Genomic DNA, 18,734 nt, shown 5'->3' with positions numbered 1-18,734 from the left:
AGCATGGTAAAATCACCACCTGCAGTTTCCCATCCAAGTCACACACCATCCTAGCCTGGAAATACATCACTGGTCATTTTATCATTGCTGTATCTAAATCCTAGAACTCCCTACCTAACAGCACTATGAGAGTACCTTCACCCAAAGGACTGTAAGCGGCTTACCACCACTTTCTCTAGGGCAATCAGGGATAGGCAATAGATAGATGCTGGCCTTGCCATCAACATCCACATTGCAAAAATGAATTTTTAAAAAACTCAGCCAATTTCATAAATAGGCCTTTAATGCACTGAGCTTCAATTTCAGTCTTGATGGATTTTATTAATTGTTTTCTGGAATGTGGCAATATTTACATCTATAGTTATTTCTGTTATTTTAGTGACCTTAAAGACAATTATGCTCATCAACTTACTCTTCCATATAATCACTCAATCCCCAATTAGAGATACTAGCATTTTTCTCAAAAATAGATATTAATTCCCTGCTTCTTTTTCCTCACATTTCTTAGACAGCAGGCAACATGATTTTCCAATCCAAAGGAACAGCTCCCAAAGTAAATGAACTATGAAAGCTGTAGCAAATGGATTTAGTTAGGATATCTGTCAAATTCTTATTTACGTGCTTTAAACTGCCGAGGGTGGAAACTATTTGTTCCGAAATACTTGTCACGCTTAAGTGCAATTACTTTCTATATTGGCGTCATTTTGCTTACATTTATTTTGAAGCAACCTTGTTCCTGATTCCCAGTTCCGATAAAGGGTCTTCAACCTAAAGCTTTAACTCTGTTTCTCTTCCCCTGTTTTAAAATTGCAGATGCTGGAAATCTTTTGCTTTTCAAATCATGGTAAATGGTTGGTTTTCCAGATTGGAGGATGGTAGGCAGTGGTGTTCCCCAATGGTCAGCGAGTTGGATATTGAAGTACAAAGTAAAATTTCAAAATCTGTTGATACCAAACATGTGGATGAGCCAAGTCAACTGCAACAGAACCCAGGATTGGCAGAATGGGCAGATAAGTGCATTTTAACAGAAGGGATGGGGAAAAGGTGATTTGGACTAAGATAATAAAGCTCTAAAGAGCAGGTAGGAAAAGAGGGTCCTGAGACATCACGTGCATACACCTTTGAAAGATGTATTGCAATAACAGTTAACATACAGAATCTTGGGCTTCAAGGGGTAATGACAACAAAATTATACTGAATCTTCACAAACTCAGTTCTCAACTAGAATATTACTTCCAGTTTATAATGGACATGAAGGTACTCAAGGGTGCAGAGTAGATTTACTACAATGATTCCAAGGATGGAAGGATTTTAGCTTCAAAGATGGGTTAGAGAAACTGGGGTTGTCGTCTTTAGAGCAAGGAAGGTTAAAGGGAGATTTGACTGAAATGTACTAAATTATAGCAGACTCAAATAAAATTGACAAAATGGATGGTGCAAGAATTAGGCAAGAGACATGGGGAATGTGAGAAATAACTCTTTTCAAACAGAGTTGTATTGACCTGGAATTCATTGCCTACGAGAGGGGTAGAAGTAATGATGATCAATAACTCGGGAAAGGAAGTGGACAGACAGGAGGAAAACAAGCTTACAGGGCTACAGAAAAGAGTGGGGGAAATGTAACTGGTTGGATTGATCTGCAGAGAGCTAGGCATGGACTTGGTGGACTGAATGGCCTCCTTCTATGCCAATATTGACTTTTTGACTCCTGTCTATGCATCAGTATTGTCCACATCTTTTTGCACATACGACTTCATTATGCAAGTATTTGAAAATGGAACTAATAATGCATAATCATCAGTAAATATCCTTATGACAGCCCTTATGATGGAGCAAAGGTTGCTGATGAAGCAGTTGGTCCTGGAATACCACCCAAGGAACAGCTTCAACAATGTCCTGCAAATAAAATGATTGGCCTTCAACAATAATAATACTTTCCTTTGTGTTAGATATTACCCCGACCAGTGAAGCACTTTCGCTCTATTCAAATTCACTTAAAGTTTATTGTGGTTCTTGCATACCATGCTATCAAATACCACTTTGATATCATCAGCATACATATACACCTCTGGAATTCAATTATTTGGCTTAAGTTTGGATCAAGGTTGTTAAGAGCCCTGAGTGGAATCTAAACTCGGTATTCTAATGCTTCTTCAAGTTGTAGCTATATTGAAACAACTTGAAAAAAGCATAGCTAATTCTGGAGTGCAAATTATCAGCATTACAACCATTATTGTTAGAATCTATAACTTTTATTGTGCTCACTGCATTCAGGTGTTCCTAGATTTTTTAAATAACTGAAGACTGGTTGTTGTGATATAAGGGAGGAGAACATGCGTCACCAATGCCAGATCTGGCCAAAGATAGCTGCAAATACATTTAGACCAGATGTGGTTGGACTGCAGAACTTTACTGTAATTGATTGCTTGTGAGATAGTTCAGCTTTTAATTTTTTTTTAAATTTTATTTACAGCATGGTAACAGGCCCTTCCGGCCCAATGAGTCCGCGCCGCCCATTTTAAACCCAAATTCACCTACCTGTATGTCTTTGCAATGTGGGAGGAAACCGGAGCACCCAGAGGAAACCCATGCAGACACGGGAGAACGTACAAACTCTGTAACACGCTTTAGCATACCTGTAAGCTCATGGCATAGCTTTATCTAGTCAGCACCTCATTTTTTGCTTCACCTGCTTTTGTACATAGCATGCCATTTTACAGTCCTCATTGAAACTGACCCCCAGGTTTGAGGAATGACAGAAGAATGATGGCACACATTACAGATTGTGTGGAATTCAATTTTGCCACAGTACCAAATGGATGTTCAGTTTTGAGCTACCAGATCTGTTCTAAAACTGTTGCGTTAAGTACTGTAGTAGTTCCACTCGGCATGATGATGGGTGCCTTCAATATGTAGATTGAACTGGAGGTAGTCTCTTCTGCCAATTCTATCTTGTTCTGATAAATCTATAAGCGATAAACAGCCAAAGATGGGATGAAGTAAGTTTTTCCTTCCCTCAGCATTTGTTGCAGGCCTAGACTGGAAAAGGAATAAAATGCAAGAAGTGCTATACATTTTCCCTAAGCACTGATAGTATCAGGTTGTAAGCATATCAAACAACACTGCATGCATACTGCACAAGTAATTCTAACCCAATCTTAAGGGTGGAAAACAAAAAATAAATTGAACAACTCACGTTGCACCAACTGTTCTCAGTCTCAAGAAAGCAGGAGTGAACTGATAACGAACAAATCGTCCAGAACTGGAATCCATTCCTCCGTTCTCATCATCATCGTCTTCTAGCTCTGAAAATGTAAGTTCATCAAGTCAATATTTAAAGCTTGAGTTTCACTTGTAGAAGTTCAGGACTTGGAATGAGAGAATTGAAAAAGAGGTGAGTCTCATTACTTGCTTCAAGTTTCACTTTCAGGAATTTAACAGGTAAGTCAGCTAATTGCTAGTTAATAGGTGATTGGCTAATCAGCTAATTACCAGCAGCTAATAAAAAGAAGATCAAGAGGAGCTGCTGTTCAGTCAAAGTGCTGCTGGCTGTTTAAGTGTGGGCTTTGGTGAACACTAGGCTTCAGTGAGGACGGTGAGCAAAACTAAAGGTAAGGTGAGGGTAGGTTTTTGTTTTGTCCCTTTAACTTCCCTCAAAGCTTTTCAGTCATAGCAAGTGAGCTCAGACCTGTGCCATACTCCTCCTTAGCAATGTGGGAACTTGGGGAGGCTGCCAGTGTCCCTGATGACTACATATGCAGGAAGTGTGTCTAGCTGTGGCTCCTGATGGACCACATGATGGCACTGGAGCTGCGCATGGATTCACTTTGGAGCATCTGCAATGCTGAGAATGTTGTGGATAGCATGTTTAGTGAGTTGGTCACATTGCAGTTTTAAGGGCCTAGGGAACAGGTGACCAACATGCAGAGCAGTAGCAGGAAGGTAGCGCAGGAGACCCCTGCGGTCGTCTCGCTCCAAAACAGATATACTGCTTGGGATATTGTTGGGGGAGATGGCTCATCAGGGGAAGGCAGCAGTAGATAGGATCATGGTACCATGAGTGGTTTTGCTGCACAGGAGGGCAGGAAAGAGTGGTAGAGCTATAGTGGTAGGAATCCCAAGGTAAGGGGAATAGACAGGAGCTTCTGCAGCTGCAAATGGGACTCCCGGTTAGTGTGTGGCCTCCCAGTGCAAGAGTCAGGAATATCTTGGAGTGGCTGCAGGGCATTCTGTGAAATGACTTGGATGTGGAAGGGTGGGTTAGTAAATTTGCAGATGACACAAAGGTTGGTGGTGTGTGGATAGTGTAGAAGGTTGCTGTAGCCTACAACGGGACATTGATAGGATGCAGAGCTGGACTGAGAAGTGGCAGCTGGAATAAAACCCAGAAAAGTGTGAAGTGATACACTTCGGGAGATCAAATTTGAAGGCAGAATACAAGGTTAATGGCAGGACTCGAGGAACAGGGGGATCTTGGGGTCCACGTCCATAGATCCCTCAAGGTTGCCATGCAGGTCGATGAGGTTAAGAAGGCGTATGGAGCGTTGGTCTTCATTAGTCGGGGTATTGAGTTCAAGAGCCACGAGGTGATGTTGTAGCTCTATAGAACTCTGGTCAGACCACACTTGGCGTATAGTGTTCAGTTCTGGTCGCCTCATTATAGGAAGGATATGGAAGCTTTAGAGATGGTGCAGAGGAGATTTGAGGATGTTGCCTGGATTGGAGAGCATATCCTATGAGGATAGGTTGAGTGAGCTAGAGCTTCTCTCTTTGGAGAGGAGGACGACGATGAGAGGCGACTTGATAGAGGTGTACAAGATGATAAGAGGCATAGATCAAGTGGACAGTCAGACTTGTTCCCAGGGTGACAATAGCTAACACGAGGGGACATAATTTTAAGGTGATTGGAGGAAGGTATAAGGGGGATGTCAAGGGTAAGTTTTTTTTAAACAGAGTGGTGGGTGCATGGAACGCACTGCCGGCAGAGGTTGTGGGGGCAGATACATTAGAGACATTTAAGAGTCTCTTGGATAGATATGTGAATGATAGAAGTGGGGGTGGGATGTGGGAGAGAGGTTGTGTAGATCTTAGAGCAAGATAAGATGTCGGCACAACATTGTGGGCCGAAGGGCCTGTACTATGCTGTAGTGTTATGTTCTAAAATATAAGAACAGATGGTAAAAGCTTATTTTTATACAAAGCAGAAAAGGGTGGCTGAAGTGAATATGCGTCCCTTGGAAAGATGAGGAGGGGAAATTAATATTGGTAAATGTGGAAATGGCTGAAGCCTTGAATGACTATTTTGTGTCTGTCTTCACGGTGCAGGACATCTCTAACATGCCAAAGAGATGTTACGGATGCTATAGGAGGTGAGGACCTCTATTCAATTGCTGTCACCAAAGAGGTAGTGATGAGCAAACTAGTGGGCCTAAAGGTAGACAAGTCCCCTGGTCCTGATGGGCTGCATCCCAGGGTACTGAAAGAAATGGCGGAAGTTATAGTAGACGCACTTATGATAATTTACCAAAATTCTCTGGACCCTGGACAGGTGCTGGCAGATTGGAAGACTGAATGTCATGCCACTGTTTTTAAAAGAAAGGATGTAGGCAAAAGGCAGGTAACTATAGGCCAGTTAGCTTAACATACTTAAATACTTAAAGCTATCATTAAGGAAGAAATAGTGAGACATCTGGATAGAGATGGTTCCATCAGGCAGATGTAGCATGGATTCAGGAAGGGCAGGTCCTGTTTGACAAACTTATTGGAGTTCTTTGAGGATATAATGAGCACAGTGGATAGAGGGGAACAGGTGGATGTTGTACACTTGGATTTCCAGAAGGCATTCGATAAGGTGCCACATAGAAGATTTATCCATAAGATAAGGATGCATGGAATTGCCGGTAATGTATTAGCATGGACAGAGGATTGGTTAACCAATAGAGAGCAGAGAGTTGTGATAAATGAGTGTTTCTCTGGTTGGCAATCAGTAGTGAGCGGGATGCTGCAGGGGTCAGTGCTGGTCCCGCAACGGTTCACAATATGCATCAAAGATTTGGAAGAGGGGACTGAGTGTAGCGTATCTAAGTTTGATGATGACACTAAATTGAGTGGAAAAGCAAATTGTGCAGAGGATGCAGAGATATAGATAGGTTAAGTGAGTGGGCAAGGATCTGGCAGATGGAGTACAATGTTGGTAAATGTGAGGTCATTCACTTTGGAAGGAACAATAGAAGATCAGATTATTATTTAAATGGTGAAAGATTGCAGCATGCTGTTGTGCAGAGAGACTTGGGAGTGCTTGTGCATAAATCGCAAAAGGTTGGTTTGCAGGTGCAACAGGTTATCGAGAAAGCAAATGGAATGATTGCTTTCATTGCTGGAAGCACTGAATTTAAGAGCAGGGAGGTTATGCTGCAACTATACAGGGTACTAGTGAGGCCGCACTAGGAGTAGTGTGTGCAATTCTAGTCTCCCTGAAGAAAGATGTACTGGCTTTGGAGGCAGTACAAAAGAGGTTCACCAAGTTGATTCTGGAGATGAGGGGATTAGTCTGAGGAGAGATCAAGTCACCTGGGACTATACTTGCTGGAATTCAGAAGAATGAGTGGGGATCTTAGGAAACACAATTATGAAAGTGATATCTAAGATAGAGGCAGGAAGGTTGTTTCCACTGGTAGGTGAGACTAGAACTAGGGGACATAGCCTCAAGATTTGCAGAATAGATTTAGGACAGATGAGGAGAAACCACCTTTCCCAGAGAGTAGTGAATCTGTGGAATTCTCTGCCCAGGGAAGCAGTAGAGGCTACCTCATTAAATATATTTAAGACACAGTTAAATTTTTGCATTGTATGAGAATTAAGTGTTATGGGGAAAAGGCAAGTAGGTAGATCTGAATCTAGGGTCATATCAGCCATTATCTTATTGAATGGTGGAGCAGGCTCAATGGGCCAGATGGCCTACTCCTGCTCCTATTTTTTGTGTTCTTATGAACTGTAGACTCCCTAATCACATTTTGAAAAACCTGAAACTGATTAGTTCTGAAATGTGATAGTTGTCATTTTCTCTTCATGGATTTACTTGTACTGTTTCACTGAGATACAAAGATACCCATCCATATTTGCCATGACCAGGAATTAAAATATTTGCATTTTTCCTTGCAAATTTCCATGTGATACTTTTAAAAATTCTATGGAATGTCATATTAATTAGCAGCTAGAAATGGTATGTCAAGGTAGTGATGGTGCTCTGCCATAATTTGTACAATGAAGGATCTTGCCAGACCACATCACTGCAAATCAACTAATGTGTAAGCCAATCAAGAAACATTCCCCTAGCTTTTGTGGACATTTTATTCTGGTACCAGATCGAGTTAGTATACTTACTGAATTTAGTTTCATAATTGTCACAGAGGAATAGAACATTTTCTTTTCCTATCAATTTTCTATGTTGTCAAAAACCCTCCATTCCCAATGCAGGTTATTATTATGTACTTACACCTTGACATTTGAAAACAAAATATTTGAGAGCAAGGATGGGGATGAGATGGAAAAACTATGCCTTTACTAGAAATATATGCACATTCACTTCAGCAGGATGCCGGTCAGAACTATTCCTGCCACCACCCTCTATAATTAAAACAAAATGAGCATTGAAGCAAATTGCAATGCTTATATGAAAGCTTCCCCACCCCTGGATGAGATCAGCTCATTTGGAGCAAAGTGAACATTAAACTTGTTTCTGAAATGTTTGTTACTCAATGAGGATTTATAGAAACAAAAAACACCATTCCATGTATTTAAGTAAATTCCAATTGAAAGGGATAATTTGAGTATTTTTAGTTTGCAAACGACCCAAGATTACTCTCCCAACAGGCCTCCATGTAAAAAGCAAAAGCCTCCACAATGAAATTTCATTCCCATTCTAATTGAGGCATTTTATTCCTAGAAATGTATAATCCACTTTTGTATTAATCCTTCTAAACAGGAGCTCATACAGGCCATGTGTAGCCCACTGAACCTGCTCCAACATTCAGTTCATGAGATATTTATTACTCACATGTACGTTGAAACAGAGTGAAAGGAGTCTTTCTGTGTTACTGAGAATGTGCTGGGGGCAGCCCACAGGCATCCCCACTCTTAGGGCTCCAACATAGCATGCCCACAGTTCCTTACCTGTATGGCTTTGGAATGTGGGAATAAACTGGAGCACCCAGAGGAAACCCACACAGACATGGGGAGAGCGTACAAACTCCTTACAGATAGTGGCAGGATTTGAACCTGGGTTGTTGGTGCTGTAATAGCATTGCACTAACCACTACACTACCGTGCTGCCCACAGTGGACTTGATGACTGGCCACAATTCAACTTTCCTACTCCTATCCCCATAACTGAAGTTTCAGGTCAATGACCTTTCATCACACCTTAAATCTATGCCCTCCAGTTTTAGACCCCCCCCCCCCCCCCCCCCCCCCCCCGGGAAAAAGACTGACCACCCATTCTATCCATGCCCCTCGTGATTCTATATAGCTCTTTAAGGTCACTCCTCAGCCTCTCACTCTCCAGGGACAAAAACCCCAGTAGATCCAGTCTTCCCTTATCACTCAAGCCCTCCAGTCCTGGTAACGTTTCTGTGAATCTTTTATGCACCCTTTCCAACTTAATGACATCCTCCTTGTAGCTAGGCGACTAGAACCACACAATACTCCAAGTGTGGTCTCGCTAATATCTTGTATAATTGTAATATGACATCCTAACCCTTGTACTCAATGTCCAGACTGATGAAGGCAAGCATGCCAAATGGCTTCACCACCATCCTGTCTATCTGCATTGCCACTTTCAGGAAATTATGTACTTGTACCCCAAGGTCTCCCTATTCGACAGTACTCTCTAGAACCTTGCCATTTACTGTGTAACACAAAGTTAGTAGTCAGGCACATTAAGCAATTAAGACAAATGGCATATAGGCCTTTATTGCTTGGTGGCTGGAGTTTAAGAGAAGTTTTGTTACAATTGAACAGGATTTTGGTGAGGACAACACCTGGAATATTGTGCAGTTTTGGTCTCTTAAATAAGGACAAACTAGCATTGGAGGCAATCCAATCTGCTGAGATCTTTCCAGAATCTAGGAAATTAAAAAAAATTAATACAACTGATGTATCCAATATCCTTGCAGTTACCTCTTGTAGAGCTCTAGAACGCAGCCACCAAATGCAGGTTAAGAGAAAACTGCCAAAACTGCAAATCTAAAATATAAACATAAAATACTGGAAAACTCAGCAGTCAGGAAGTGACCTTAGACAGAAACAAACATTTGATCTTGTCAAAATTTAGAAAATGGTCACTCCTTAAGATACAGAAGAGGACAGATGGGAAGAACAAAGACAACATCTACAAGATGGCAGAGACCAAAATAAAATTAATGACATGAATTGGTGTTAACTGACAGTGAGTGATGACAGCTTATTACTGGCAGCTAATCAGTATGAAGGAGGAAGAACAGAGAGAGAAGGCTAACATTAACAAGTCGTCTTCATTTTCATCATTCATTTTCTTGGTTCCCACCTTCACAAACATTCTCTTGTCCTGCCTTTTTGTTTTGAAGCTTTCAAGAGTCAGATGACAGGACAGCCGGATGGTGGGCTTTGGCTTAAGGAACAAACAGAATTTTGGAACTCTTTCTCAAATGAATTTTTATTAACCTAGATCTACTAAGGGATCACTTGCAGAGTCAGGAGTTGGAGTGAGATTTGGAGCAGTATGTTTGAGAAGAGGTGAGTCTGTGCCTGAGCTGGTGAGTTTCACCTTGCAAGAGTCTAAATGAGGCACATTTGCAAATTGTTACCTACTGATTGGCTTATCAACAGCAGCAAATAATGGTATGGCAAGTATAAGCAGAGCAGCCATCGTGTGAGTGGCCAGTGTTGGAGTGGGGAGCTGAGGCTTTGGTTCAAGAGGCTTCCATGAGAAGAGGTGGAGTTAAGTCTCCAGTAAGTTTTTCTCTCTTTCTTGATTTGGTGTTCCCTGTAGTGCAGAAAAGTGAGAATGGCTCCAGGGTCAGTGGTGTGTTCAACTTGAGATGTGGGAGTTCTGGGAGACATCCAGTCTCCCTGATAACTATCTGCATGAGGTGCGTCCAGCTGCAACTCCTTACAGACAGTGTTAGGGAACTGGAGCTGCAGCTGGATGACCTTTCTCTCCTATGGGATACCGAGAAGTACATAGACAAGAGCTACAGGGAGGCAGTCACTCTGAAGCTGCAGGAGGCAGGTAGCTGGGTGACTGTCAGAAGGACTGAAAATAGGCAGGTACTGCAGAGTACCCCTGTGGCTGTTCCCGTCAATAACAGGTATACCACTTTGGATACTATTGGGGGGTGTGCCTACCAGAAGAAAGCTGCAGTGACCAGGTCTCTGGCATTGAGCCTGGTCATGTGGTACAGAAGGGAAGGGGAGAGACGAGGAGAACGGTAGTGATAGGGGATTCCATAGTAAGGGGGGGCAGACAGGAGATTCTATGGATGTGAAAGAAGCTCCTGGATGGTTTGTTGCCTCCCTGGTACTAAGGTCAGAGACTTCTGATCGGGTCCACAGCATGCTGAAGGGGGAGGGTGAATAGCCAAAGGTCATGGTACATATTGGTGCCAATGACATAGGTAGGAAAAGAGATGAGGTCCTGAAGAGGGACTACAGGGAGTTGGGTAGGAAGCTGAAAAGCAGGACCTCAAGGGTAGTAATCTCTGGATTGCTGCCTGTGCCATGTGCCAGTGAGGGTAAGAATAGGATGATTTGGCAGATGAATGCATGGCTGAGGAGTTGGTGCAGGGGGCAGGGTTTCAGATTTGTTGATCATTGGGATCTCTTCTGGGGAAGGTATGACCAGTACAAAAGGGACAGGTTACACCTGAACTGGAAGGGGGTGGGGGGTGGGGGGGGGGGGAGGAATATTCTTGCAGGCAGGTTTGCTAGAACTGTTGGGGAGGGTTTAAACTAGTTTGGTAGGGGGATGGGAACCAGAGTGATAGGTCAGAGCTTGGTTCATTTAGTGTACAAGTAGATGCAGAGTGTAGAAAGACTGAGGAAGGATAGGCAGTTGAAAGGGCAAAATTGTAGTCAGATGGATGGGCTGAAGTGTGTCTACTTTAATGTGAGAAGCACTAAAGCGTGGGTAAGTACATGGAACTATGACGTGGTGGCCATTACAGAGACTTGGCTGTCGCAAGGGCAGGAATGGCTGCTGGATATTTTGGGGTTTAGATGTTTCAAAAGGGACAGGGGTTGAGGTAAGAGGTGGGGGAGTGGCTTTGCTGATCAGTGAGTGTCACAGCTGTAGAAAGGGAGGATGTCCTGGAGGGATCATCCACTGAGTCAGTGTGGGTGGAAGTCAAACAGAAAGGGAGCGATCACTATTGAGAGTATTCTACAGACGACCCCCCCCCCCCCCCAATAGCAGCAGAGATGCTGAGAGGCAGATTTGAGAGATGCAAAAATAACAGGATTGTGTCATGGGTGATTTCAACTTCCCTAATATTGATTGGCACGTCCTTAGTGTAAAGGGGATAGATGGAACGGAGTTTGTTGGGTGTGTACAGGAAAGATTCCTGACACAGTATGTGGACAGGCCGACTAGAGGAGAGGCCATACTGGACCTGGTACTAGGCAATGAGCCTGATCAAGTTTCAGATCTCTTGGTGGGAGAGCATTTTGGAAATAGTGACCATAACTCCTTGACCTTTACCATAGCCTTAGAGAGAGAGGAGCAGACAGATATGGGAAAGTATTTAACTGGGGGAGTGGGAATTATGATGCTATTAGGCAGGAACTTGGGAGCATAAATTGGGAACAGATGTTCTTTGGGGAAGTGCACAGCAGAAATGTGGAAGTTATTTAAGGAATACTTGCATGGGGCTCTGAATAAGTTTGTCCCACTGAGGCAGGGTAAGGATAGTAGAGTGAAGGAGCCATAGTTGATACGAGACCTAGAATATCTTGTCAAGAGCAAGAAAGAAGCTTGCCTAAGATTTAGAAAGCATGGATCATACAGGGCTCTGGAGAGTTACAAGGTAGCCAGGAGGAAGCTTAAGAATGGACCTAGGAGAGCTAGAAGGGGGCATGAGGAGCCCTTGGCGAGTAGGATCAAAGAAAATCCCAAGGCGTTCTACACATATGTGAAGAATAAAAGGATTACTAGAGTGAGGGTAGGACCGATCAGGGATAAGAGGAAACATGTGCCTGGAGTTGGAAGAGGTAGGGGAGGTCCTTAATGAATACTTTGCTTCAGTATTCAGAGAGACCTTGACGTTTGTGAGGATGGCGTAAGACAGACATATGCTAGGGCATGTCGATGTGAGGAAAGAGGATGTGCTGAAACTATTGAAAAACATTACGATAGATAAGTCACTGGTGCTGGACGGGATATATCCAAGGTTATTATGCAAAGTGAGGGAAGAGATTGCTGTGCCTTTTGGCGATGATCTTTGTGTCCTCACTGGCCACAGGAGTAGTGCCAGATGATTGGAGGGTGGCAAATGTCCTTCCTTTGTTCAAGAAAGGAAGTAGGGATAGCCCTGGGAGTTACAGACCAGTGAGTCTTCAGTGGTGAGCAAGTTACTGGAGAAGATTCTTAGAGACAGGATTTATGGGCATTTAGAGAAGCATAGGCTGATTAGAGACAGTCAGCATAGGTTTGAGGGGCAGGTCATGCCTCTCAAGCCTGACTGAATTCTTTGAAGATATGACACAGCACATTGATGAAGGCAGAGCAGTGGATGTGGCATACATGGATTTTAGTAAGGCATTTGATAAGGTTCCTCATGGAAGGCTTATTCACAAAGTCAGGAGGCATGGGATCCAGGGAAACTTGGCTGTGTGGATTCAGAATTGGCTCACCCATAGAAGACAGAGGGTGGTGGTAGACAGAGCATATTCTGACTGGAGGTCTGTGACCAGTGGTGTTCTACAGGGATCTGTTCTGGGACCCCTGCTGTGATTTTTATAAATGACTTCGATGAGGATGTGGAAGGGTGGGTTCGTAAGTTTGCCGATGATACAAAGGTTTGTGGTGTTGTGGATAGTGTAGAAGGTTGCTGTAGATTACAACAGGATATTGATAGATTGCAGAGCTAAGCTGAGAAGTGGCAGATGGAGTTCAACCCAGATAAGTGTGAAGTGATACACTCTGGGAAATCAAATTTGAAGGCAGAATGCAAGGTTAATGACAGGACTCTTAGTGTGGAGGAACAGTTATCTTGGGATCCATGTCCATAGATCCCTCAAGGTTGCCACGCAGGTCAATAGGGTTGTTAAGGTGCATGGAGTGTTAGCCTTCATTAGTCGGGGTATTGATTTCAAGAGCCGCGAGGTGATGTCGCAGCTCTATAGAACTCTGGTCAGACCACACTTGGAGTATTGTGTTCAGGTTTGGTCGCCTCATTATAGAAAGGATGTGGAAGCTTTAGAAGGTGCAGAGGAGATTTACCAGGATGTTGCCTGGATTGGAGAGCATGTCTTGTGAGGATAGGTTGACTGAGCTAGAGCTTTTCACTTTGGAGAGGAGGAGGAGGATGAGTGGTGATTTGATAAGTGTGCAAGATGATAAGCATAGATCAAGTGGACAGTCAGACTTTCCCAGTGCAACAATGGCTAACATGAGGGGACATAATTTTAAGGTGATTGGAGGAAGGTATAAGGGGGATGTCAGGGGTAAGTTTTTTTTTACACGGTGGATGCGTGGAATGCACTGCCGGCAGAGGTTGTGGGGGCAGATACATTAGGGACATTTAAGAGACTCTTAGATAGACACATGAATGACAGAAAAAAAGGGGCCATGTGGGAGGGAAGGGTTAGATAGATCTTGGAGCAGGATAAAATGTTGGCACAACATTGTGGGCCGAAGGGTCTGTACTGTGCTGTAACGTTCTATGATACAAGTTGGTGGGCCCATGGAACTAGGATATAGCTGATAAGACCATGACCTCATTGAATGGCAGAACAGACAAGCTAAATGGACACTCCTTTTAAGTTTCAACTAATACTTGGATCTTGAAATTAAGTACCTTGTTGCAGACTTATGAAAATAATTAGGCATCTCATAATTAGGCCTGGGAAGTGGGAAAATAAATAAACTTTATTTTAACCAATAACAAGTTAGGATTGGAAATACTAGAAGATAAGTGTACTGAAAGAGACAAACTGGACAAATGCATAAGATCCAAAATTTAGCAAATATTATAGTAATAAGATTGCTTTTGATTTTCAAGCAGCTTCAATTTATTTTTCACAGCCAATTTGGTAAATCAGAACATTAAAACATTCAGATTTAAAATTCACTGCACACAAGAGTGCAATGTATGAAAAGGTGGATAGACATAACTAAAAAAATGAATGAAATTATTGAACCACTATACAAAACTAGCTACAAACTCAATGGGTTATATCTAAAACTATCAACAACCTTTCAGCTTTAAAGATTGCAGGAGCATTTTCACAAGTGGCTACATACCGGAGGATGGTGGCTTGGCAATTTCAAACAAAACCGTCCCGGTTTCCATATCTCGAATCTTAAACCGTGTGAAGTCAATGTTGTAAATGTTGTCTTCAGGCTTGCACAAGTAGGCTGGAAAACAAGTTTTTTTTTGAAGATCGACTGATAACAACAAATTTATTTGAACTTTTGGCACAAATGAAAGGTACAAAACATTTTTAAACTTAATCAACCCAGTGATTTAGTCAAAATGACTTTGATCATGCATGACAAATTCAAACCATTGTGCACTTCAAAACCTGGGCCATGCTGGAGGTATATTCCAAAAGCATTGGTAAAGAGCTTTGTGCAAATTATGAACTACTTTTCAGGATATTTTTCCTCAAACTATCTTTAAGGTGGCAGGCCACTAGTACAACACATCTTTAAGAAGGGGATTATTGAATTTTGTGGGGAGGCAGGTACTGATTTAAAAAGTAATCAGTGATATTGCACATGCTTTTTTTCCTCTACAGTGGAGTAGATTTGAACAGAAAGAGAATAGAGTACACATGTTGAGATGTCTTGCTCCCATTACATAGAACTCAGACTATGGCTGGACCACTGTGCACAGGACTGATCTCCCAAAATATGGAAGGAAATACTTACACTTGAGGGATGCAGTAAAGGTTGATCAGATTGATTTAACAGCATGACAGTTATGACAAGTAGGGAGGGATTAAGCAGACAGCTTGTACACCCAAGTTTAGAAGAGGTGATCTCATTGAAATACAAAATTTTTTTTGTATAAAATTAAGTAGAATAATCAGAAGAGTAGGCCATTTGGCCTATCATGCCTGCCTCTACACTACCTCGTTATTGAAATACTAAAGAGTCGACAGGCTTGACGCAGAGTTGTTGTTTCCCTAGCTGTGAGGTCTAGGCTTGCGCAGCGTAGTTTTAGAATTAGTGATAGGTCTTTCAGGACTACAAAGAGATTTCTTTATTCAGAGGGTGGTGAACCCTTGAGATTCTCTACCCTGCAAGGCTGTGAAATTTTAGCCATTGTTTACTTCCAAACACAGGTTTCTGGACATTAAGAGGCATTTGAGAAAAGTGCTGAAAAATGATACTGACATACGTCAGCCATGATCCCAATGACTGACAAAGTTCAAAGGGCCAAAGAGCCTAGTCCTGATCCAATTTCTTGTGTAAAGTTCTAGTTGGTTCACCATTCAGAAAGATTTTCTTCAGCCAGTGTGTGGTGAATCTTTAGAGTTTTCTACCCAAGAGGACTATGAAGGCTCGATCACCAAATATATGCAAGACAATTGACAGAATTTTTGATATTAATGGAATCTAGGGTTTATGCAGTAAAATGGTACTAAAGCAAAGATCTGCAATGAGCTTATTGAATGGCAGAGCAGGCATGAGAGCTGAATAAACTGCTCCTAATTTTCATGTCCTTATTTTCCAATAATTGGCAAGGCACCCTTCACCAGCTGCACTCAGTTGGGAATACACACTTTCTGCCAGCATGTCACCTTGTGCAATCTCCCTGAGAGAGTTCAGCTCCCAAGCTGAGGTGCAATTTTTTGCAGTGCAAACTAGCATTTCCATGTTCCAAGAAAAAGCAAGATACTGCAGATGTTAGTAGAGGAAATAGGGATATTGCAACAGTGTGCCTGAGGCAAAAGACTAGCCATAACCTTAATGAATGCTGTAGCAGGCATGATAGGTCAAATGGCCTGCTCTTCCGAATTCTATTTACAGGTTTGTTAGAAATCTGAAAATAAAACGAATGTTGCAGTCTATGCAAGTCAGGTAGTATGTGAGGAAAATCAATATTTTCAGTCTGACATTCTTTCATCATTAGAGGAAAAAACTGCAGATGCAATGACTTTTAAGATGAAAGGAAAGGGGAGTACAGGAAAGAAATGGAAGGCTGTGGTATGGTAGAGGGCAGAAAAGAGTAAATGACAAAAGGGATAATGGTGCAAGGCAAGAAGGGCAATGAAAATGCAAAACTGAAGATCAACTGATCACATGGGATCCAAAGTGAGCTAGCCAATTGGATACAAAACTGGCTTGGAAGGAGTCAGGGTGGTAGTGGAAAGTTGTTTTTCAGATTGGAAGCCTGTGACCAGTGATGTGCTGCTGAGATCAGTACTGGGTCCACTGTCATTTATCATCTATTAACAATTTGGATGAGAATGTAGTTGGCATGGTTAGTAGTTTGCAGATGATGCCAAAATTGGCAGTATAGTGAAGCTTATTCAAGATTACAATAAGATCTAAATCAACTGGGAAAGTGGGCCAAAGAATGGCAGGTGGAGTTTAACTCGGACAAGTGTGAAGTGTTGCATTTTGGCAAGTTAAACCAGGGCAGGACTTGTACAGTAAGTGGCAGGGTCCTGGAGAACACAGAACTAGAGGTTCAAGTACATAGTTCCCTGAAAGTGGTGACAGATCGACACTGTGGTGAAGGCAGCTTTGGCATGCTTGCCTTTATCGGTCAGGGTGATGAGCATAAGAGTTGGGATGTCCCATTATAACTGTACATGACAGTGAGACTATACTTGGAGTATTGTGGGCATTTCTAGTCCCCAAGCTTTCAGAATTATGTCATTCTGTGGGTAGGAGGGATGAGCTATTTTGGCACAACATTGTGGGCTGAAGGGCTTGTTCTGTGCTGTACTGTTCTAGCTGGAAAGAGCAGAAAAAATTCAAAGGATGTTTCTGGGACTGAAGGGCTTGAGTTATAAGGAGAGACTAGATAGGCTGGGACTTTTGGCCCTTGGAGTGAAGGAAGCCAAAGAGTGCTCTTGGAGGTATATAAAATCATGAGGGGCATAGATAAGGTGAATGGTCAGTCTTCTTCCCAGGGTAGGGGAGTCTAAAGAAGGCAGATATTTAAGGTGAGAAGGGACAGTTTTAAAGAAAACATGATGGGTATGTGACACAAGTTGCCAGAAGAAGTGGTAGTGATGGGTACAATTACAATGCTTAAAAAGCACTTAGGTACGTGGATAGGAAAGGTTCAGAAGCAGGCAAATGGGACCAGTTCAGGTATACAACTTGGTCAGTGTGGACGAGTTGGGCTGAATGCCCTGTTTCCATGCTGTATAACTCTGACCTTGTTTTTAAATGACTTAAGTATAGAAAGGAAGCTTTGCCATTGATAAATTTTAGATTGGAAACTATACCATAAAAACAGTACAAATGAAAAGCAGTCCACCACAGTATTTCTTAACCCAACAGCTTTACAACAGAATGTGGCCTGTGTACCTTTTATCTTATTGGATAGTTTTAGATGTGCAAGCAAAGCAGATTTGGAAAAGGCTGCCATTGATTAGATGTGCATGTTTAACAGTTATAGACCCAGAAATATTTTAGTATTTTGTTGTTGGTGACAGACCTATTCACAGTTGAGTATAGCAGTTGATCAACAAGTTTCCAGAGATTCTGTAGATATTAAGCATTTGTGTAACTGTTCTCATTGTACCCTATAATACATGCTTAATACTATGTGTTTGTGAGTTCTCTCCCTCCAGCAGCACTGACTTGTGCTTTTTCAAAGCTGTCCTGGTCCATTGTCCCAATTCTTCCTCCATTGGATCAGTGCTTCAAGTCTTGTGTTCTTTCAAGTGTTAAAAGGTCACATAACTGAACAACTCTAGTTCTAATCCAGACCACTTCCCCCCACCACCACCCCCCCCCCCCAAATCCCTCAGTCCTATCCTTGCTGTGTTTTCAATATCACTTCCAATCTTCTGTCCTGATCGCAAATGATCTGTCCTCAGCAGCATCGGCTTCCACCCCTGCAACCCCATATCAGTGAATTCTGATCCTGATGTGATATGGAGCTTTTCTGCTGCTTTTGCCTTATGTTCGTTTCTTCAGCCAGAAATCTTCTCAGACTGTGTACTCTCTCCTGAATGCAGACTTCCCAATATACCCAAACCCCTTCACTTGACCCTTTTACCCTCTCTAGATCTATTCTTGCAAATTACCACTGACAATGAAAATCCCCATGTCCTAAACCCCCCAAAAAAATTGATTTTACTTTCTCAATCTAATCCACTTATCTCTGAACATGTTTAAAAAAAACTCTGCTCACCAAGGACCAACACCAACATTATTACCAAACCAGCAGAAAAGGCAGTGCTTTTGTTTGGCAAACTAGTAGAGGCTGAACAATAGCACTCTGACACCTTGTCATACCTCCCTTCAGATCATAACCCCATCACAAAACATCAGACCAGTGTTTCCCAGAT

At 42.3% G+C, this 18,734-nt stretch overlaps 1 protein-coding gene across 1 annotated transcript in view; it reads right to left on the bottom strand.

Annotated features, from left to right (window-relative positions):
* The window catches only part of unc119.1 (unc-119 homolog 1), a 59,339-nt gene that overhangs the window by 14,351 nt on the left and 26,254 nt on the right, over positions 1-18,734 (bottom strand). The window contains exons 2-3 of the mRNA XM_052032146.1: positions 14,497-14,610; positions 3,197-3,305 (exon numbers count right to left, since the gene is read on the bottom strand). Of these exons, the coding sequence (XP_051888106.1) occupies positions 3,197-3,305; positions 14,497-14,610 (223 nt within the window). The remainder of the gene's footprint in view (positions 1-3,196; positions 3,306-14,496; positions 14,611-18,734) is intronic.

Source organism: Pristis pectinata, chromosome 17 (assembly GCF_009764475.1).
Source record: "Pristis pectinata isolate sPriPec2 chromosome 17, sPriPec2.1.pri, whole genome shotgun sequence".
NCBI lineage: Eukaryota > Metazoa > Chordata > Chondrichthyes > Rhinopristiformes > Pristidae > Pristis > Pristis pectinata.
Note: the sequence above shows the minus strand (reverse complement) of the source record. Positions and strands in the feature narration are given on the sequence as shown.